This window comes from Ctenopharyngodon idella, chromosome 6 (genome assembly GCF_019924925.1).
Source record: "Ctenopharyngodon idella isolate HZGC_01 chromosome 6, HZGC01, whole genome shotgun sequence".
NCBI lineage: Eukaryota > Metazoa > Chordata > Actinopteri > Cypriniformes > Xenocyprididae > Ctenopharyngodon > Ctenopharyngodon idella.
Window position 1 is genome coordinate 9,327,943 of NC_067225.1, and position 23,256 is coordinate 9,351,198.

Here is a 23,256-nt window from a genome sequence, read left to right on the forward strand (position 1 = left end):
ATATATATATATTTTTTTTTTTTTTTTTTAAGAGGATCAAGTGATTTGGTATAAACTCACCCTCTTTATCTTAAAGTAACATAGCATTCTATTAGGTATTTGATATACATTATATATATATATATATATATATCTCATTTACTTAATAGAATGCTACTATTATTATTGGAGTAAATAAGACAGGCTAAAATAAGATAGGCTGAATATAAATACACAATTAAATTAAAATACATTAAATACTAAGATATAGACTAAATGTTATTATATGCAATTACATATTTATTTACACAAATTAAAATACATTAACGTGTACAAATAAGTGCATAAAAAGTGAAAATGGCTCCACGTAAAATAAGATAACATTTAAATATTTACATAGATAATATTTAAAGCAATCCGATGAAGTGACAACCATATTTATTATGTCTATGGTGACAACCTAAACACGTAACAGTAAACAAAAACCACGTGGTTTGAAAGTCACATGACAGAACCAGGAAGTGTTCGCAAAGGTACGTTATGTCTTCAAACACGATTACACATTATTACATAAACAATGAAAATACATAAAATATATATTTAAATGTAACACTAGATTATTAAACATGATAATGGATAATGTTAGGATACTGTGACTTCAGAGGTATTAAACACGGTTTGCTTAAACAATTGAATAAAAACGCAAATCAATTTTGTAAAATGAAGTGGTTTCACTGTTAAAACTTTTGTTAGAATTAGAAAGGCTAAATGTGAATTACAGTATGTTGTTTTGTCCGTTAAGTAAGTAACTTCCTCGTCTTGTGTATTTAAAGGGACCCGACAACCAGACAAACATGGTGTCTCTGATCTGCACCTTACAAAGTCATCGAGATGATGTGAACTGCTGTGCTTTCTCTGGCTCTCTCCTGGCCACCTGCTCCGCGGACAAAAGCGTCTGCGTTTTCTCCACCCGAGACTTCAGCGAGCTGCCCTTCTCCCCGCTGACCGGACACGGCTACGGGGTCCACTGCTGCTGTTTCAGCGCCTGCGGTCAGTACCTGGCCTCCTGCTCCACCGATGCCACCACCGTGGTGTGGTCGATGGACACCGGAGAGATCGAGGCCGTCCTGGAGCATCCGGGCCGGAGTCCGGTGAGGGTATGCGCCTTCTCTCCAGATTCATCTTACCTGGTGTCTGGAGGCTCCGATGGGACCATCGCACTGTGGGATTTTACTTCCAGGACCCTGCGCAGGTACATCACTTGTGTTTTGTATCTGTCTGTAGTAAGATTACTGTAAATGACTATTTTATAAAAGCTAAATTAGTATAATTGGTAACTTTCCACTTCTTGTCTAGATATGGCCAGACTGCACCACTCTTATGCTGTTGAAAGTAATGTTGTTTATTAGTAAATCAAGCCTTTCCTTTTGTATGATGGTGTAGAAAATAGATTTATTTTGCACTGCCCCAGACCAAACAGTTTGATTGACACTTGTGTATGGTGATGTTTAGGACTGGTGCAGTGGCTGACACCAGTATAGTGGCCTGCTCTTTCACTCCCTGCGCTCAGCTGTTCATCACCGGCTCCACATATGGTGACCTGCGACTGTGGGACCTAAATATGAACCATCTCCATGCGGAGAAGAACGCCCATGACCTCGGGGTCTCCTGCTGTCAGTTTGCTCCGCAGATAATGAAGGGTAGGATTTCAATTATTTAATTATTCCGACAAGTTACCAAATGCTACATTCCTGTATCTGAGCAAGCTTAAACGGTTAGTTCACCCAAAACAGAAAATTCTGTCATTAATTATTCACCCTCGTGTCATTCCAAACCTGTAAGACCTTCATTCATCTTCAGAACACACATTAAGATATTTTTTATGAAATCCGAGAGGTAACGTTATATGACTCGTCCATTGACAGCAATATAATCAATACTTTCAAGGTTCATAAAGGTACTAAAGACATTGTTAAAACAGTAGACGTGACTACAGTGGTTTTGTTTTTAATTAAGTAATTAATGACAGAAATTTAATTTTTGTGTGAATTAACCCTTTAAGTAATAATCAGACACACTCTCCTAAATGTAGATTCAGATTTTTTTTTTTAAAGTGAACTAGTTTGCCAGGTACTTTTGATTGTAAAAATAAATATCATCTGATGATTATCCGTTTTTAAAGAGATTTAATCTTAAATGGATTAAATGCACACTACCATTCAAAAGTTTGGAGTCATTTTTTTTTTTTTTTTTTTTAAGAATTTAATATTTTTATTCAGCAGGGATGCATTAAATTGATCAAAAGTGAGAGTAAAGACATTTTATAAAGATTTCTATTTTAAATAAATGCTGTTCTTCTGAACTTTCTATTCATCAAAGAATCCTGAAAAAAATGTATCAAGGTTTCTATAAAAATATTAAGCAGCACAACTGCTTTCAACATTGATTGATAATAATACAAAATGTTTCTTGAGCACCAAATCAGCATGTTAGAATAATTTCTGAAGGATCATGTGACACTGAAGACTGGAGTAATGATGCTGAAAATTCAGCTTTGCATCACCGGAATAAATTACATTTTAAAATACAATAAAATAGACTAAAATTGTAATAATATTTCACAATATTACAATTTTTTTTTCTGTATTTTTGATCAAATAATACAGCCTTGGTGAGCACAAGAGACTTCTTTCAAAAACATTTGTAAAAAATCTTACTAACCCCAAACTTTTGTATAATAGTAACTACTTTTTCAATGGGGTAACTAGACTGTAGCTTGATTACTTTAAATGATGAGTATCGTGTATCTTTGTCCAATCTGTAAAATAATTTCAAAATAGCTTTCCTAACATTTCTTCTAATGTCTTCTTTGGATTAATGACTTGTTAAAGGGATAGTTTACCCAAAAATGAAAATTCTGTCATCATTTACTAGTTGTAAATTTCTTTGTTCTGCTGAACACAAAGGAAGATATTTTGAAGAATGGTAATAACCAAACAGATCTGGGGCATAATTCACTTCCATAGTATTATTTTTTCCCTACTATGGAAGTCAATGGTGCCCCACAACTGTTTGGTTATCAACATTCTTCAAAATATCTTCCTCTGTGTTCAGCAGAACAAAGAAATTTACAACTCGAGGGTGAGTAAATGATGACAGAATTTAATAAAAGTAAATAATGAACTGTCTCTGTCTGTCTTTCCCAGGCACAGATGGCTGTGTTCAGTTTCAGCTGGCCTCATGTGGACAGGACAGTCTGTTGAAGATATGGATTGTATCTCTTTTGTCTGCTGCAGGTAGCACATCTGATACCTGCCAGTGTTTTCTCCTTCCTTCTCTGTCTGTGTTTTAGTGAATGTGTGTGTGATTAGTGATGTATGTTGATCCACAGGCATTAAGATGCAGCTCGCTCACACTCTGACGGGTCAGTCTGCTCCAGTTCTGTCCTGTGCTTACTCTGCTGATGGACAGATGTTGGTGTCAGGGTCAGTAACACACATACCTGCACTACCACTTTAGGGTTGATTTTTTTTTTTTTTTTTTTTTTTACTTCAATACAAAAAGTATTTTATCAACATAGAGAAAATGACATAACCTTCAATTTAAAGGTACACTATGTAACGTTTGACCCTCTAGAGGTTAAAAAACAAAACTGCATGCTAGTGTTGTCAAAAGTATTTCTATTTAATTTCTTTTCAATTTCTATTTAACACAGTTTGTGCTTGTTAGTAGACTTTATAAGGCGCGTCAAGTTTATTTATATAGCACGTTTCACACACGCTGGTAATTTTTACTTTCGCTTTCCCTGGCAGCGCTAAATCAAATATAGCCTGAATGTGTGAAGATAAAACTTGCTCTTCAGACCTTTAACAACAAGTGTTAGTTCCTTGTAACATCAGATAACATGAAGATATTATTAAAGCGAAATGGTCTCTTTCCTGCTCGTGACCTTCATCCCTCTCAAAGAGCAGAGCAGTAGGCTATATGACGCATCTTTGTGTAGAAATAAAAAACGAATGTTTTTTTTGTTTTGTTTTTTAAATAATATTTAACTTTCTTATTATTTAGGTTACCATTATTTACCAATATTTATTTCATAGTTTTACAGGCTGTAGTGTGTCGTTTCATTGAAGGAATAGCTAAAATAAACACGCACATCTGTTACAAAATGGATGTTTGAGCATTTATTTATTTTTTTTATATTTCAAAATTTATTTCATTGAGGTATATATATACACACACAAACATACACACATGCTCCAAATATTTATATGTATGATTACCATATTTAATATGTTTTTAAAATAGGCTATATAAAATAGTAAAATAGTTCCAACAGATTTTGCTGTGGTACCGAAATCCATAACATTTTTATGGTATTGGTACCGACTACTGGAATTTTGGTACCGTGACAACACTACTGCATGCATTTTGCAGAACAACATTGTTTTGATTGTGCTTCGACTGTGCAGATGAATATGGTTATCCTACTGCTCATAAAACATTCACTACTAGGCTTAAGAGATATAACCAGTTTAGATGGAAAGGATCTCAAGCTGACTAGCTGAAGACGTTACTGTAGCTTTACCCATTAATAGAGACGGTACTTCCTTGAAAATAAATTCCAGCACAGCGCTACAACAACCACAATGAAATGACCCTTCACAATAGATAATGCTTTACATTGAACTCTGTCTGTTAGAGAGCTACATATGGCAGTTTATCCGTTCAATAAAATAGCTTACTCACCTGTTGAGTAATAAAAACACCATCATTTACAACATTTCAAATCTCAAGTTGCGTCCCAAACAACACACTATACACTATGCACTTATATACTGAGTACTTATGCACTATGTACTCATCCATGTAGTGCGTGAATTGTATAAGGTTATTTTGTCATTTAAAATCAGAGTCTGACAGCCCCTTCCCCTTCGCTACGTAATTAAAGCTGCGACAGTTGAATGCATGAAGTGTCCAACATTAATTTAGTGCATCATCCGGGTATTTAAAGTGCACCTTTTCTTTTTGGAATTTTCAGCGTGAACACACTACTTGCACTATTTATACTTAAAAACGTCATAGAATAGTGCATAAGTACACGAATTAGGACGCACCTTCAGTTTTTGCCATGTCCGAAAAGCCAAGCCAATGTTGATTCTGGTTTTATTACGAGCTCTGTTGCGTTCTCTTTTTGCCAGGAGACTCTCCTCTGTTCACCATTTGTTTAAAACGGTGATTCCCCCAGAGTTTTGAGATTTATCGGCTCCATTTCAACCTTTCTCCCTCGTTGTGACGACTAACCAATGCCACTCCCACACCAGACATGCTTCAAAGTAGCCGGAGCAACTTTTCTCTATTTACGGATATGACGAGACGTGCATGGGCAATTGAATTATGTACGCTGTTACCCACAAAAACCATCTCGACAGGTCTAAAATATAAACACTTATAATAGGCATACCATAGTGAAACAGGGTAAAACAAAAACGTTTTGGAAGAAGGATTGACGCTGACACTATCGGATGAGAACAAAACTTAAACTGGATTGAGCTGAATAATGACACTATTGTCTACTCATTTCATAATTGATGAACTTCACAGTTATTGAACTGAATCAACACTGAACATATTTGATGAAGTTTGCATCATTGATTCTGTTATTTTCCAGTTTATTACTGTGAAACTGCTTTGAAACAATCTGTTGTATAAAGCGTTATATGAATAATAGTGCTGTCAGTCGATTAAAAAAATTAAGTAATCAGTCACATTTTTTCTGTAATTAATTGCAATTAAAAACATTGGAGTCTTTAATATTTTTAAATTGTAATAATTTCACAGTTACTTAATGTATAAACAACCTAAGTATTTGTTTAATGGCATCTTTTTCTGAATGAAGGCCAGTATCACTGATACTAATACTGATACTGATGTCTCTTTGAAACTGATTTTTCTTTAAAACATTAATTATAGACATTCAACATTACAGTATAACTAAAAGCTATCAATTTCAGCATTTTTTTTAAGGCTTAAAAAATTACTTTTTATTTAAGTGAACTTCACATAAAATAATCTGCACATAAACCCATTATAATGTCATATTTACCTGTGGCCTTCCTGTCTAACAGGTAGGAAATATACAGAAATTAAATATTTATCAAACATTTTACAGTCTTCACTGCATAAATCATAAAGTAAACATAGATTAATCCTTATTAAAACTACAATTTTCTCTGTTACCTTTGTTCTTTGATTAACATTAATGACAGACATCTTCACAGTAACTGGTTTATTAGGCTGCTGTCACTTAAAGAGCTGCTGCTGCAGAACATGAGGCGGATCTGACGCGCACCTCATTTTCTCACAACTCTTTAAGTTCATTTAAGACGTTATTTAACACATTTAAGACTGCTCTTACGAGGATACTCGACAACACAGGCATTTTGGCATAATTCTGTGTGTTATTGTTTGTTCAAGCGCGAAAGAGAACTCGATACTGGAGCGCGTCTTTCTGTCTTTCACACAGAGACATTCACAGACAGCGCGTTCTCGTTTGTCTCGTGGCGCTTGAATGGTTTAAAAGCATTTGCATGAATAAGAGCGTGATCATATAATGTAACACTAGCCAAATTATGACGGAAAAAACGGATGTTGTGTTAACTGTGATAAATACTTTTAACGCCTTAAACTGAGAAAAAAAATCGCATGCGTTATCTAGCCTTCCTTTGCTCAGACAGTAGAACATGGCACCAGCAACACCAAGGTCATCTGTTCGATTCCCAGGGAATGCATGAATTAAAAAAAAATTATAAGTCGCTTTTGATGATATAAGTATCTGCTAAATCCATAAATGCAAATAATGAGAATGTATATTGATCCTGCCTTGCAGTTCCGTTATTTTCCACTGGATGGTGCTGTGTAATCACAGACATCAGCAATGTGAAGAACATCATGATAGATGAGTGCTGGTTTTGAAGTCTGTTTGCTAATAATCTCTGATGAAATGGATTTTTCATCCTCTATGTGTCAGCAGGCAGACAAGCTCAGTTTTACTGCACATAAAGGCCATGGAGGGCTCGTCTGACTCATGCCTTTTAAATGTCACTCTCTCTTTTCCCACAGATCGGTGGATAAGACCGTGACTGTGTATCAAGCTGTGAGTCTCATTCATATTCATCATATATTTCTGTCCAACCAATAAATATAAAAGATGATTGACAGCTGAGCCCGCTTGGATGCCTTTAGCATAACATTTACATTTATAACAATGAGTTCTACTTTGCAGAACGAAGGCATCTTACTCTACACACTTAACCAGCATGACAGGTGAGTTCTGAGTCAGGATTTCTGAGGTGTTAACTCTCAGTGTAAGTTGTTGAACCCTGTCGGTCGCTCTCTTCCTGTTGGGCAGGTATGTGACGGCCTGTGCCTTTTCCCCCACGGCCCCTCTTATAGCCACTGGCTCCATGGACAAAAGCGTTAATATCTGGAGGGTTGAGGATTGCAGCTGTGCTCAGGGTGGGTTCATTTACAATCAGTCCTGTTATAAAGTACTTTTTAAACTCTGTAACCCATCTCCAAATGCTTTCATTTATGGAAGTATTTCTATAAATGGGTAAATCATATTTCAAAAATATGCTCTGGTCAAGCTCAGGCACATAAGGGTGTCAATTTGTTAAATTTCATATTTTACAAAATTATCATACAGATTTCTGTAATTATATTAGACATTGAATTCTTCAGAATGAGATGAACCAAATAGTACCACAAACATTACAGACTTTATACTACTTTCACCAAAAGTTTCCTGGAGGATGATGTCATTAAGGATCTGGCTTTTGTTAGTTAATGGAATATTATAAAAGACTAAGGGGGTGGAAAGTAAAATTGAGGAAAAAGAGATTACTTATTATAAAATCATTACCAATTAAAAAACATGTTTGAACATTTTGATCAAAGAAATGGAAAAAAACCCCACCTGGAATATTTCTTTTGCCAGTGTTTTATGTCCATTAAAAACAAAGTAGTAAAATGATTTAAAATGCATTCCATGTTCAATTAATGCAATATTTGATTTAAATAAACATACTAATTATTTCCACTAATTTAAGGGATACTCCACCCAAAAATTAAAGTCATCTTTTACTCACCCTCGTGTCATTCCAAACGTGTATGAACACAAAAGATGTTTTTTAAAAATGTGCACGATTAATCATTAAAAGATTGACAACGATTCAGCTGTTTATTAAACCTTTGACAAATACATTTACAGCGAACATTCAAATCTTTGTTGGTGCGACTCAGAGAGAGCAGTTGTCATGTATAGGTATAAGACAATTCCACAAAGTTTTTCAACCACACGAGTATCACTATGTCTGTTACAGCAATTCAAATTATCGCAGAAGTACTGGGATAAAAGTTTATTTTTCGGATATAAACACTGATGTCTACAGAAGCGAAATAGAGTAACTCACCTTTTGAAAAGGAGCTTGATGCTTCAAATAAAGATTGTATCAATTACATCATTACACCAGTAGGTGGCGACTGGTAGGTTGATATATTATTTAAAAAAAATAAATAAATAATAATATTAATAATAATAATTCAACTTAGTTAAGCATTTTTTAAAATAGACTGTAGCAATTAACATTTTGTCAGAACCTGTAGTAAATTACATGTTATCTGTTCAGAAACGTGGAAGAATTGTGATCTTTGTCACCAATTTCTTTAAAATATCTTCTTTTGTCTTCGTCAGAAGAAAGAAAGTCATACACTTTTGGAATGACACAAGGGCGAGTAAATGACAGTTTTTATTTAGGGGTGGACGGTCCCTTTAATGATCTTTAAAATGATGTGTTTAATATTTTATACAGTATATTGAAACATATGATGGGGGTATGAAAATGTACTGCAGATCAGGAATGATCCATACACAAAGTTACATACTATTTGCATTGGGGAAATTATTATATTTTTATTTTTTCTGTTTTATTTGTTCTAAGAATGATAAAAAAGATTGTTTGTGCAACAAGATGATTGTGTGTTTTTTCTTTCTTGTCATTTCTTCCTGAAACTGAAGGCAAATCTTTTCCTGGTGAGTGTGTGTTACCAGTTTTATTGTTTGTTTTGGCTGTAACTAGCAAACAGTATACTCATACTGGCTTTCAGGGCACAAAAAATAAACACTCAACAAACAAACACTTGACAACAAAAATACAAACTGAGCAGTGTTTGTATTGTTCTGATGCACTGCTAAAGCCTGTGTTTATAGAGCTCAAGAGATTCAACCCGTATAACATAATATATAATATAACCATGACGGCTGCTTGTAAGCTGAAATCTGTCCCTAAATGATGTGAAATGACGTGGGAGTCAAGTCTGTTTTAATGTTCAGTTATGCTTGTTCTTGTGTTCCTCTTTTCAGATGAAGCTGCTTCAGTTTCAAGCAGTGAAGGTAAGAGAGATCCTGACCGTACATTAAAAAAAAAAAAAAAAATATATATATATATATATATATATATATATATATGTATATATACAATTTTATTCGTTATTTTATACACCTGCAATCATTGCAATAGCAACACCAAGGTCATACATTCGATTTCCAGGAAACACATGTACTGATAAAAAAAATATATATACCTTGAATGCACTGCAAGTGGCTGCAAGTGTCTGCCAAATGAATAAATGAAACTTCAGGGGACAGTTTTGTTAAAGAGGCCATATTATGCCCTTTCACAAAGTCTTGATTTTTGTTATTTGTTTTCAGGGTCTACCAGAATAGGTTTTCATGCTTGAATGTTCAAAAAACACCTTATTTTTCACATATTTTACATTGTTGCAGCACCTCTCTATCCAGTCTGTCAGTAATGCTTTATTTAGTTCCTCTCTATGAAGCCCCTCCTTCCAAAAAGTGCACTGTTTTCTAATTGGTCGGCTGGACTAGTGTGTTGTAATTGGTCAACTGCTTTGAGTGTGTTTCGGAAATGTCACACCCCTTACCATAATCGCAAGTTTCAACACACTACAAACGCAACCAGTGTTGCCAAGTCTGTGGTTTTCCCGCGGAATTGAGCTACTTTTAAGTTGTTGCCGCGGGTAAAACATTTTTCCAAGGGTTGATTTCCACCACCGTACATATGATTTCGACGCTCCAACAACCCCAAAACACCCCCAGATGTACAAACTCAGTGGAGAATTCGGCCGCCCAATGGAGAAAATTGCATTGGCTATTTTTGACTGGCCATTTGGGTTACTTTTGTTGCACAGAACCTGGTCGTCCCTTTTTTTGTGTATGCCTTTGATGGGAATTATTTAAATGAGGAATATAGAATGGTGCAGGTATGATTTCAGAACCTGGAAGACTAATTCACTGCTAGACCTAGTTCCTTCGATATTTTCCTATAATAATAATAATGGGGTTTTTCGATTTATGTGTAGAATAAAGCGTGTGGTAAACATAACTTGGCTATACTTTGACGTTTTGTTCTACAATGTAAATTACACACATTTTGAAGCAGTTATGTTCAATTTTGAAAACATACATTTTTAACAAGTAACTAGATAAGACAGCTTGGAGTGTTAGTGTGTGAAGTTAGTGTACGTTGTAGAACAAAATGTCAAAGTATCATCAAGTTATGTTTACACGGGCTTTATTTTAAATTGAATAAAACCCCATAGGAAAATCTCAACAGAAACAGCGGCGAATTAGACCTCATACCCGCACCACTGTATTGTGTGACGTCTATGTTCTCAGAAGAAAACTCAAGACTACAATCGAGGCATTTCAGGGAGTTCAGAAACAGAGTTTGCTGGTATAGAGAATAACTCCCTTTGGAGTGACTTTGTGTTTTAACTTTCCAGACCTTTTTCATGCTCAAACAGCAACATTACACACTAAAGAAAGTTGAAAATGTAAAAAAGCATAAAAGGTCCTCTTTAAGTAAACCACACACAATTGTTATAACACCTCTGTCTGCATGAAATACTGCTGACCATGTTCAATAATTACTCATTGTGAGTCAAAGACACCGGAGAGGTGTAGTGTCAGACCGAATACACAAACAGGAACGAGAATGAGATGTATTCTTCTCTCGCCCTTCAGAAGTTTCTCTGGGGTGATGGATCACAGCTGCAGCTCCAGTCCAAACACACAGAGAGCTCTGGTGGGCTTTACGTACTCTGACCGGTTTAACTGCATGTGTGTGGAAGAAATCTGATGAGATCTACATTATGAATAACAAAATAACATCTCACACACAGTAGGAACTCAAAGTACTGCAAATGATCTGAGCGGATACATGGTGTAGAACATTCCACCTCATGATTTATGCATTAGATGCAGTGTGAGAAGAGTTGACCTGCAGTCTTATTAAGAATTCCCTCTTTATCTTCGGCTTAATTCATGATTAGTTTTGCTGATACATTTCATCACATATAAGTCTGTTCATGATAAAAAAATTGAACATTATGAGATAGGACAGCGTAAATGAGACGGGAAACGACGGGGAAGAGAGAGTGGAACAGAACAGACAGGACTCTGGTAGCCTGAGGTGCAGCTGCATTATATGTCGAGTGCTTCCCACAAGGCTATTGCACCGACATGAATCACATGTTTTAGTCAATTAGTAGATGAGATAAAAAAGAGAATGTCATTGACCCGTACCTAGATAACATATGTGTCCTATTGCTGTCTCTCAGGCAGGAAGTCGTGTGGACGCTCCAGACTGATGGTGAGCGAGTGGTCTGAGGAGGATGTGTTGGCATGGTTACGTGAGGAGGGGCTGGAGTCCGTGATTGACGTGTTTAAATCCAATAACATCGATGGAGAGGAGCTGCTCTCTCTCACCAAGGAAACCCTCAGCTCTGAGCTGCACATTGGTAAAATTACAGCACACATTACTCAGTATTGGCATTCATGTCTCATACCTCGCTGTAGACTCTGGATGTCTACTTTATGTATGTCTGTCTCTATATGGACTGCAGGAATGACCTCAGTGTTACCTCAGCTGATGTCATGAGGAGTTATATAAAAATAACATGGATTTTACCATGTCCCTTATACATTACCTAACAGGACATCTTGATTGGGTCATGTTTTTTAGGAAAAAGTGGCCAACATAAGACCTAATCCTAGAGATTGTGGGGAATGTAAACATGGGATTTGTTGAGTTATGTAAAGCACTTGTCCAGAGAAGAGTTTATGTGCATTAAAGCTGATTATTTCCGCTTCGGTCCTAAAACCAGCAGCTATTTACATAAGAAATCCTATCCTAATGTGCACTTCTGAAAATAAAGTAAAATAAATCGCTGTCCAACTCGCCGTGACCGTAAAATCACCTCATTTCGTTTAGCATGACATTTGAACAGATTTGATTCCTTTGCTGCCCACTGTGAAGGCAGTTTATTGGCAGAAATGGACATTAGTCAGTCTTGTTACCTCTGTATGGTCAGATGCAGATAGTTTTGAGCAGTGGTGTGTGGTGGGCTGCTGAAATGAAAGGCAAAGTGCCAGAAATCACGGGGGTGGCCGTGCAACGCGAGTATGAAAACAGCACGGCAAATTACCAAGAAAAAACATAACAGCACAATTTCAAGTTCAGAGTTTCAAAACAGTGAACAACAGCCTATAAAAACTACACTGTAAAAAATTCCACTTATTTCAACTTAATTAATGTGATGTTGCTGCTTTAAATTAAGTACAATGACATTGACTGTACTACTCATTTCAACTTAATTATATTAAAACTGACTTCAAAAATCAAGTTGAATCTCATAACTTGTAAAAGAAAGCTGAAATTGCTTAAATTATTTATGAGTTGAAGTGGTCACACTTTATTTTAGGGTCTTTTAACTAGTTGCTTATTATCATGCGTATTACAAGAATATTGGCTATTTATTAGCACATATTAATGCCTTATTCTACATTCTTAATCCTACCCAATACCTAAACTTAACAACTAACTATTAATAAGCAGTAAATTAGGAGTTTATTAAGGGAAAAGTCATAGTTAATAGTTTATATGTGTTCCCTATACTAAAGTGTTACCGTTGAAGTAATGTAAAAACATGTTGCCATGACTTATTAATCTTTTATTTTTTTAATCTTTTTCATATATATTTTACAGTGCATAACAAACACAATAAAATGGCTCTTATTTTCTAACAAAAACATTGTTTAGAATTTAACTATAAAAATTGAGTCCATCAAAGCTTGTACAGTCCTATACCTCGTCCTGTCATTTCGTTTGGTAACTTTAGGCAGTTTTGATTAAATGCTGTTTAATGTTTGATGGTCGTGTTATTTTAGCAATGCTTCTATCGCTTGTTTCTGCTTCTTTTTTACCTGTGTTTTGATCTAGAGATTCTGTACTCTTTCAGATGATGTGTAACAGCGCCCCCTACCTTATAACAGTGAAAACATGGAATGGCACTTGTTTTTTGCCTATAAATTTTGTATTCTTGCTACTCTTTATGTGCTCAACTCAGTGAGCTCAAGGGAGATAAAATAGATGGACAGTACGTTTTGTATTTCTTTTCTTCTTTGTTTTACTCTTGATGGTTTATCAGATTTTTTTGAGGCACTGCCACCCTTGCCTTCTTACATTTAAAGTCCCCCTGTGGTGAAAATCAAGTTTTTAATGTTGCTTATGTGTCTGTGTGTTGTTTTTAATATGCTTTAAGACAAACCATGTGCAAATTCCTTAAAACCGCAGTGAAAAAAAGAGTCTCAAACCCGTGGTTTGAAATCCTTGGTGTTTCTGACGTCACAAACTACTTTGTAACCAATCACGTCAACATGCCGGCGGGCTTTAGCATATCATTAACCATGACCGCTCTGAAGTGGGAGAGTCTCAAGAGAATATATCCTGGTATATTTTTCTGTTGATATAAAAAATTTGGTAGTTTTGGCAATATAGCGGGTGTATGATGTATATCACGATATTATGATGAACTATATGTCTTTCTCCACTGTTCAAAGTGTTTCTAAGGATACTGATTGTTAGAAGGCTGTCTGACTCACGAACGGGAACATGGTTTGTGTAACATTAGCAACACATTATTAGCTGTTTGATAATGTGGTCAAGCAAAAGGCTAATCATATTAATTACCGTTATGCGTCTAGCGTTGTAAAAAGCGATACCATTGTGCAGCGTTTACCTCAGTAAGTTGACCGAGTGGATCTCTTGAGCTTGTGTGAGTGAGTGGAGGTGAGGCTAATTAGCACATTCATATATCTGTGTATAATAAATGAATGAGCAAGTGTTACATTCAAGCTATTTTAAGGCGTGAAGAAATTTTTTTTCACAGGATAAAATGTTTAAATGTCCCATTTTGGTGATGAGTTTTAAGGGATAAAATTATTGACTACAGGGGGACTTTAATAATAATTTCTGTGATGCACATTATGTCTACATTAGTTTCAGTTTCTGCACAGCATTTATAGAAAGAGTGAGACCCTACTGGAATTGAATACCAAACCACCGCTGGTCTTAGCACAGATGTATTGATATCTGCACTTGAACATCCCACTTTTCTGTAATTGGATGTGTTTGGGTGGTGCTGAAGTGTTCTTGTGCTCTCTCAGAGTCTCTGGGCCTGCGGAGTAAAGTCATGAAGAAGATTGAGGAGTTGAAGATGGCACCCGTCTCTAATGGCACTCCCGACGAGTACCTCTGTCCAATCACACACGAGATCATGAAGGACCCAGTGATCGCTGCTGGTGAGCGTCTGAGAGGTGTTAACCTGCTTGACTGGACATTTCGTTTTGAGTTTAAGCGTTTTGTTGTTTTCTGTCTGCAGACGGCTACTCGTATGAACGGGAGGCCATTGAGAGCTGGATCAACTCGAAGAGCCGCACCAGCCCTATGACCAACCTGCCTCTGCAGACCACCCTTCTGACACCCAACCGTACTCTGAAAATGGCCATTTTCCGATGGACCACTGGTCAGTGAGTTTCGATAATACTGGCCTGTAAGACTTCACTTAACTAGCTTTTGCGGAGCTCTTTAAGACCCTGATCAGAATTTTCTGTAGAACTGGATCACCATGGGGCTGATGTGAGATCAGCTTGGCTTTAGACATTAGCATGCTGTACATTTAGCACTTAAACTTTTAACAAAGTGATGTCTTGATTCTTGACTTAAACCCAAGTTCAGCCTTAATCCTGAGAGTGAGGTGTTCCATTAGATGTGATGGGAGGTTCATGCCGTCATCCATCAGCAAAGTGATGGTAGTTGTCACATCCAGATTAAAGAGTAAGTGGTTCATAATCAGGATGAAACTCCAAAATGATTCTCCATCATAACACAGCAGAGTGTTGAGTGGCCTTAAACATCATAATAAGTGTTTATCATCCCTTCTGCTCAGTAGCGGACAGTTTGCTTGCATAATTATACCATTTGTAGCACATAATTATGATTCCTTCTGCAGCTGTTCTCTATCTCCCTTCATGACCCACAGGTTTGAATACAGGTGAAATTCTTCAGCTGATTCAGTCTTATTTCATAAAATGATTTTGAGATTAGCTATTTATCATTTAAGGGTATAATGTTGCTTGTATGAAAGTTTACATACTTAAAATCAGGTATGCATTTATTAGTGGATGCTCATTGTAACCAGTTCAGTGACTAAATTGCATGGCTTTACTATGTAACCATATGTATATTACTGTACATAAGATCATTGTTATGAGACCTGTCTGATGAACATGCAGCAATAAAATCAACCTGTTGAACAACTGACTTTTGGCTTGAGATTCATTTGAACACTGATTAATGATAATTGCTTAGGGACGCATCACTGGAGTTTCAAACAAATCCTTAACCCTAGTATTAAACTATCATGTAACTGTTGTCCCACATGTTTGAACAACCATATGACAAACCATCCTGCTTATTAAAATAATCAGATTTGGGAATGAATGAGGAAATCTTTGTGCAGTTACTCAACTACACAAACTTTTCTTCAGAAAACAAAAAGGTGCGTTCAATAGTTCTAACTTCGCTTTTCTTCATGTGCCGATACCATAGAGGTTTTAAACGCTGCACTTCATTGATCGACGTGGATCAGCATGATCGTCTCTGAGGTTTTATTGTAAATTACACTGATATGTTAGAGGTCTACACAATAATTCTCTTACCTGTGTCCAACAAATCAGTAAGCATCATCACTAAGGACTTTCTTTGTCATCAAATCTTTCTACCTTGCGAATGTCGTATATTTACACTTGTTTTGTCTGTCGGTCTTTCTTCTTGAGACCTTTTCTGATTCTTTGGCCATACAGATTCTCCTGTGTATACGATAATAAGTGTGTTCCATTGTCCAATTTTCACTCTTCGCATCACCAAACTACACTACAATACTAGTGTACTAGTATCCATACTACAGAGATGGCAACCAATGAGCATGAGGATTCTCTCTAACGTTTAGGCCAATGGTCTCAAACTCAATTCCTGGAGGGCCACAGATCTGCACAGTTTTGCTCCGACCCTAATCAAACACACCTGATCCAGCTAATCAAGGTCTTCACAATTACTAGAAATGTCCAAGCAGGTGTGAGTTGGAGCTAAACTCTGCAGGGCTGTGGCCACAGGTTTAGTTTGAGACCACGGGTTTAGGCTATTTTCAGACTGCAGGCAAATTTTTCTCAAATTGCAAGTGATCATATAAGATTTGTGTGTCCAGACCAGGGGTAGGCAAGTTCGGTCCTAGAGAGCCGCTGTCCTGCAGAGTTTAGCTCCAACCCTGAAAAAAAAAAAAACCCTCACCTGCCTAAAGCCTTAGTAATCCTGAAGAGCTTGATTAGCTTGTTCAGGTGCGTTTGAGCCAAACTCTACAGGACAGCGGCTCTCTAGGACCAAACTTGCCTACCCCTGGTCCAGACAGACATAACCAACCTATCTGCATGGGTTGCTTTGTTAACGACATAGACCCTGTCCCAAATGGCACGCTTCATACAGTATGCACTTTCAGTCTTAAGGCTGATTTATACTTCTGCGTCGAGTGTACGCCGTAGCTACGGTGTAGGCTGTGTGTAGCACACATAGCCTACAACGTAGCCTGACTTGCACCTCTTCAAAAATGTAACAACACATCAATTCTACGTGGACCACAAGCACTGTGATTGGTCTGCTAGAACTCCTCCCTAAGGTAAAAAAACTGGCATGTCGACGCGGACAACGACGCAAAAGTATAATGAAAACAGACACATAGTCTACGGCGCAGAGGCTCCGGCGTAGGTCTGATGCAGAAGTATAAATCAGCCTTTACAATGGCTGCCGCGTGCGCATGTCCTTTAAGTCCATGAGACCGTAGGGTGTCCCATTTGTCATATTAGGTTTCAGAAGGGTGCCCGCGAGCGCCCCCTTTGCGTCGATATGTGCCCTTGATGCGTACTTTTGCCGAGCCTGCATTGAAGCGAGCTCCGCAGCAGACTTCTTCCCGACAGTCAAAGCGGCGTTACGTCATGAAAGTGCGGACTCGTAAGAAGACAGCAAGTGTTAAGGGTGCCGTTTGGGACAGGGCCATAGATGTACCCACGTATGTAACGAGGCTTTCAAAACGAATGCAACACTCTGTCGAGTCGTTTGCAGTGCAGAACTCCTCAGTTGCACAAGAAAAACTCAGCGACGGAGGAGATTTTTTGTGATTTTCCGTGCTGTAGACACGGCTGAAATATTTGGACATACCGTTTAAATACCGTATGAATACTTACGGCATTTCCGTCACCGGGTTTGACGTTATTATTGTGTGTTACTTTAAGAGTGACGCAAAAGACGATCTGAAATCCAATTTGATTTGCAGCCAGAGCGTCCAGACTGACGCATCTGTAAAAATCTGATTGGAATCGCATTTCAATCCAAATGTGGTTTGAATCAGATTTGGGGAAATTCAGCACACTATTCAGATGACTCTTTACAAAACTTACCTAAAGAGTAAAACTTTTTTAAATTAGCAACCAACTAAAAAGCATTTTTAAGATTAAGTAATTCCTTAGGACTTTACAAAATAAGACATTAGAGAAATGTAATAAACTAAAATAACTGAAGTCTTAAACTGGGGTTTATTGTATATGATGCTGAAATATTCAAATACAATTCATAACAGCCCTATACATGAAATTAATTGCAAATAATGTACATATGAAATAACATCTATGTCCTTATAGACACCTGAATATAATTCACCATAACATGCATGTAAACCTGGTCTCCTTTATACAGTTCATGTCGATCTCACAATCATAGTGGTATTTCATAATATATAGCTGTGCAAAAATAACTAATATATAAAATATAATATTGTTTCAATCAGACAACCAAGCCATAAATAAATTAGTCAAAACAGTGAGTAATTTATGAAGAAATACAACAGACTTCTCCTCAAACACACACAAACAGACTCATCACCATTCAAACAGGAAATGCTTTTGAACACACACAGGACCGGTCCACAATCCTACTGTAAAAGACAGTGTTTCATCTTGGTAGACGTCCTATGTCCCTACTGAAATCTAAAGTCAGGTCAGGTATCTTAATACATTAATACATCATCTGTATTATATCTCTGCTCTCTTTTAATGTGCAGATGCAGCGTTGCGCATTTAAATACCTCTGAAGCTATAGTCGTAAACAGAAATGCAAGGCAATCTTTTACTCGTGTGCGCTCACACAAAATGCTTTGAAATTAGTCTTCAAAACTGACTCAAATGACATTGGGTTTGTTGATGAAAACCGAGCCCCCTATATTAAAGATTGTAAATTTGTGCTCAGTTTGTAGCTACACATTGGACTCAATAAAGGAGCGTTTAGGTTTGATGGAGCTGATCAGGATGGGGTTGTCCCGGGCCAGGCTGGCCTGCTTGTGCTTGGTGTCGTTGTAGTGCTGCTGGAGGGGATTACTGTCCTTGTATCCGGATCCATGATGAAACTCGGCCGTATGTGTGCTGTTATGGATGGGCTCTTGATAAGCGCTCATTTTAGCGTATTGGAGATCAGTGGTCAGTCCTTGCGAGTGCGTGTTCATGACGACATTTACATTGTGACCTACGAGCCCTTCTGGCACAAGTCCTTGCCAGCCGTAACTGGACACCAGATTGCCATGGTGACCTTGCTGCTGCTGGAAACGTGCAGTCTTGTCAATGACACCCATAAAGGGGCGTGGCTTATGGTCAGATTGCCTCGCGCCACTGTCGGGAGCGCTCGCCACAGAATTGCGTACGCGACTGGTATCCGACAGGTTTCCGCTGGAGGAGCTGGACACTCTCACGCTGCTGCTCCTGCAAAACTCCCCCCTCGGCTCAACGCTGCCCTCGGCTTTCTCTGCATGACCAAACTGAATGCCGCCCTCTCTGGCACCACTGAGAGCTCCCCTCTCGACGCCGCCAATGTCAATGCAGGGCCCTGCTCGGAGCGAGGTGGGTCGGTGGCGGCTCGGCATGGGGCTCGACCCGGCACTCTGGAGCGTCCTGCCCTCGACGTGTAGCGAGCTGCTGTAATCTCGGTTTTTCATACTTTGAGCCTGTCTGGACGGAAGGCGCCTGTGGGCGGCCCGTCCGGGGGCAGCTGCTGAGACTGCAGACTGGGTATCCGCTATCGCCAGGCCTAGAGAATCGGGCAAGGTGCGGCTTTGATGCCAGCTCTCCTTCCTCTTCTCCTGCCGAGAGGATTCTTGCTCACGCCGCTCCTCCTCCTCATCTGCCTGTAACATGTTTATGCTGAGGCTGTCTGGGCTTTTCTCCAAATTCTCAATGTCTTGGTCATCATCGTCATCATCATCATCATCTTCCTCATCGTCATTCTCTTCCTCGTGGTGTGAGGGGTTGGCGTGAGAGGTAGGGTGTTTAGAACCCTGTCGCTGCAGGTGTTGGCACTCTTCCTCCACGCGTGCCAGCAGACGTCTGATCTCTCTGTTACTGGGACACAGACGCGCCGCTTCATAAAGATCAGCCAGCGCAGCTGCAAACTGCCTGAGAGAGTGAAAAGGAACTGGTAAATATTTAATCATTATTATGTGCACTATATGCAGCAGATTGTTTAGATCTATGCTTGATTTTTTCTCTAAACCTTGTGAGATGACTTACTGCCTACTTCTAACATGGGCAGCAGTCTATGTCAGGGGTTCTTAACTCTGGCCCTCGAGGTCCACTGTCCTGCAAGAATTTAACTCCAACCCTGATGAAACTTAGATGAACAAGCTAATCAAGGTCTTCAGGATTACTAGAAAGTTACAGACAACTGAGTTTGATCAAGGTTGGAGCTAAACTCTGCAGGAAAGAAGATCTTGAGGGCAAGAGTTGAGAACCCCTGCTCAACATAAACAGGATCTTTAACCACAATTGAACCTTATAAATGACTAATTTAAGACTCTTTTACAGGCAGCAACTTAAAAGCGACTGGTGACCATCCTGATTTGGACATTAGCATTTTGTTAAGCTAACAATTATCCCATAACAGGCAAAATTGGCCAGAGTCTTGCACGTGGGCAGTTATCTGCAGGTACCCAACAGGTGGACCAATAAAATTTTATGAAACATATTTACCTTGTCATTTGCTGTGCGGGTCGGGAGTCATTAGGCACAGGCAGACTGCGGGTTAAATAGCCAATGTTATTTTCGGTACTGGCTGATAGGTAGGCAGCTGCTTTCAAAAACTCCCCTGCATATTTGGGTTTACGCTATGAAGTGTGTCAAAGATTTGCATTTACAATGCACTTGATGAGCCAATCGAGCGCATGAATGCAAAAGGAGAATCTGAGGTGTTTAAGTTAGCGCAGAATCCACTCGTGCAGGACTCTGATGTGAACAATAGTTAGAGAGGTATGTGTGTTTAATATAGATATTAGAAGTCTCACCTGCATACTGTTCTACATTTTGTGTTAACCATTCCTCATAATCATAAAGCCTGTCCTGTGTATAGTTTTCAGCAATAAATACTATAAAAGTGTGAGAATTTAGCTTTGCTAATCAACAGCAGCACACAGATCGAACCATTTGCACGATCACTGAACATTAGAATGCCGATCCAAGGTAGTAGTGCTGTACTTTAATTGAATCATGCAAGTTAAAGGGTTCGTTCACCCAAAAGTGAAAATTCTTTCATTAATTACTCACCCTTGTGTCATTCCAAAACCTAAGACTTTCGTTCATCTTCAGAACACAAATGAAGATCTTTTTGATGAATCTGAGAACTTTCTGTCCCTCCATTGACAGATACGCAATTGACACTTTAAAAAGTTCATAAAGTGATTGTAAAACTAATCCATATGAATTGAGTGGTTTAGTATTTTCTGAAGAGACTCAATCGCTTTATATGATGAATGGATTTAATTTAGGCTTTTATTCACATATAAACATTGATCCGCGAACATAAACAGAAGCTTAACCAATGCACAAGAACAAACCTGAAGCTCAAACGTGCTGCGTAACACACGAGAATGAACCTCACTGGTTCTCGCACATCAAGCAAATATGCTTGAGCGTCCGTTTACCATAACTGATGTGTGCGTTGATGAATGTTTATCATATCATATAAAGCGATTGAGTCTCTTCAGAAAATGTGGACTTAACCACTCAATTCATATGGATTAGTTTTACAGTCTCTTTATGAACTTTTTGAAGCATCAAAGTTTTAGTTGCGAAGCTGTCTATGGAAGGACAGAAATCACTCAGGATCCATCAAAAAGATCTTCATTCGTGTTCCGAAGATGAACGAAAGTCTTACAGTTTTGGAACAACACGAGGGTGAGTAATTAATGACAGAATTTTCATTTTTGAGTGAACGAACCCTTTAAGTCTGTTCTGCTCAGGGACTGAGTGGATGACAGTTCACAAATATTATAACAAATTTGCACAATGATTAACTAGAAAAATCAAAAATGCCACTTAATAACAAAAAGGTTACCAACCCCAGTACTATAATAATCACAAAAATAATAAAATCACACAGAAATACTGTGTGAAATAATATATTTGTCATTTGATGGTACTATTATTATTATTATCATTATTATTATTATTATTATTTTTAAATGAATACTTTTCAGTATTGAAAAACAAAATCCTTTGGCTTGGAACCCATGATTTGATTTCTTGATTCTGATTTTCAACGTCATGACTTATGAATAAGGTTAAAATGGGTAGCATAATTAGAAGCTAGAACAATTTGATTTTTGCAGTTGTTGGATTTGGTTGTTGCAGTGGGGTGCCAATACTATTTTTTTTTTTAAATATTCTATTTTTATAGTATGAATATGTTGACTGTAGTACACTGACAATATATGCATCAAGCTAATTAAATTTATACTAACCTGCAAAATAGCTTTTTTAAACATTGCTGAAAAAAGTACACACAACACATTAGTAGTTCATGACTTCATTCAAGTTTAAATGGTAACCAGGGATCACTCTATTGTCCATGTTAAGTCCATAAATCACACCAATGACTCCTGTGTTGCATTTCATCCAAATCGCCAACTGGGTGAACTGATTTATTAATAAGAACTGCACAAATGGAGAGTTTGTTGCGTTGTATGTTCGGGTTTGCATGCAGACAGCAAGGATAACGGAAGTGTATTAAAATGTTCATGAAGGCTCTTTACCTGCTGCTCCTTTTGGCTCTGGCACGTGCATAAAATGCCTCATAGGACTTTGGTTTGAGCTCGAGAGCTTTGGTGGCAAACTCCTCAGCCATGCCAAAATCCTGTCAAGAACAAATGTGAAAGGAAGAAGAGAGGAAGAATATGCGTGACAAGAAGAAGGGACAGGGGAAAAAATAAGATCCAATCAAGTTTTCAGCAAGTTTAACTCTTTGTCTTAACTAGACCCATGAGAGTGATTAGTGCAGTCACGGCAGCACTGTTGCATTCTGGTACTGATGCGTGCATACCAAGGGGCTGGATTTACTTGCTCACATTCTACCCTCGTTCCATCATTCTGCTCTCATGCATGAATCTGTAATCAGGAGACTCTCGTTGAAATTCCGTCCTTGAGTCTGAGGTCAGAGATTCAATGAGGAGCCATAACTGTCAGCCCTAATGATGCACTTTAAATGTTTAATGGTGGAAGATCCTATTAAAATAACCATTAGAACTTCAGGATGCTGTGTAATTAGGAAAAACGTAGCAGGACACATAGTGACTCTCTCTCGTTATCTCTCTCTCACACTCACATAATCTGCCTCCTAATTGCGCTCAAAACACTTCTATGAACAGCCTGTGAGGCTCTTCTCCTCAACCTAGACAAACCATTACAATTATCCTGGAGAAGATGAGTGT

General features: G+C 37.9%; 2 protein-coding genes across 6 annotated transcripts in view; one reads left to right on the forward strand and one right to left on the reverse strand.

Moving 5' to 3' along the window:
* Positions 1-446: 446 nt before the first annotated feature.
* wdsub1 (WD repeat, sterile alpha motif and U-box domain containing 1) lies at positions 447-15,725 on the forward strand. The gene is made up of 13 exons (XM_051897659.1): positions 447-512; positions 813-1,231; positions 1,492-1,679; positions 3,186-3,275; positions 3,371-3,464; positions 7,102-7,135; positions 7,265-7,305; positions 7,391-7,497; positions 9,059-9,073; positions 9,404-9,433; positions 11,683-11,862; positions 14,570-14,704; positions 14,785-15,725. Exons 2-13 carry the CDS (start codon positions 834-836, stop codon positions 14,934-14,936), a joined length of 1,464 nt encoding a protein of 487 aa, XP_051753619.1. The 5' UTR covers positions 447-512; positions 813-833; the 3' UTR covers positions 14,937-15,725.
* A 2,302-nt stretch (positions 15,726-18,027) lies between these two features.
* The window catches only part of tanc1a (tetratricopeptide repeat, ankyrin repeat and coiled-coil containing 1a), an 89,226-nt gene continuing 83,997 nt past the window's right edge, over positions 18,028-23,256 (reverse strand). For 3 of the 5 annotated variants that reach the window (XM_051897590.1, XM_051897589.1, XM_051897594.1), the window contains 3 exons: positions 22,582-22,682; positions 20,525-20,569; positions 18,028-19,951 (listed from right to left, as the gene is read on the reverse strand). In XM_051897590.1, the coding sequence (XP_051753550.1) occupies positions 18,763-19,951; positions 20,525-20,569; positions 22,582-22,682 (1,335 nt within the window). In that variant the 3' untranslated portion in view covers positions 18,028-18,762. The remainder of the gene's footprint in view (positions 19,952-20,524; positions 20,570-22,581; positions 22,683-23,256) is intronic. The other 2 variants (XM_051897593.1, XM_051897592.1) reach the window with 1 other exon arrangement.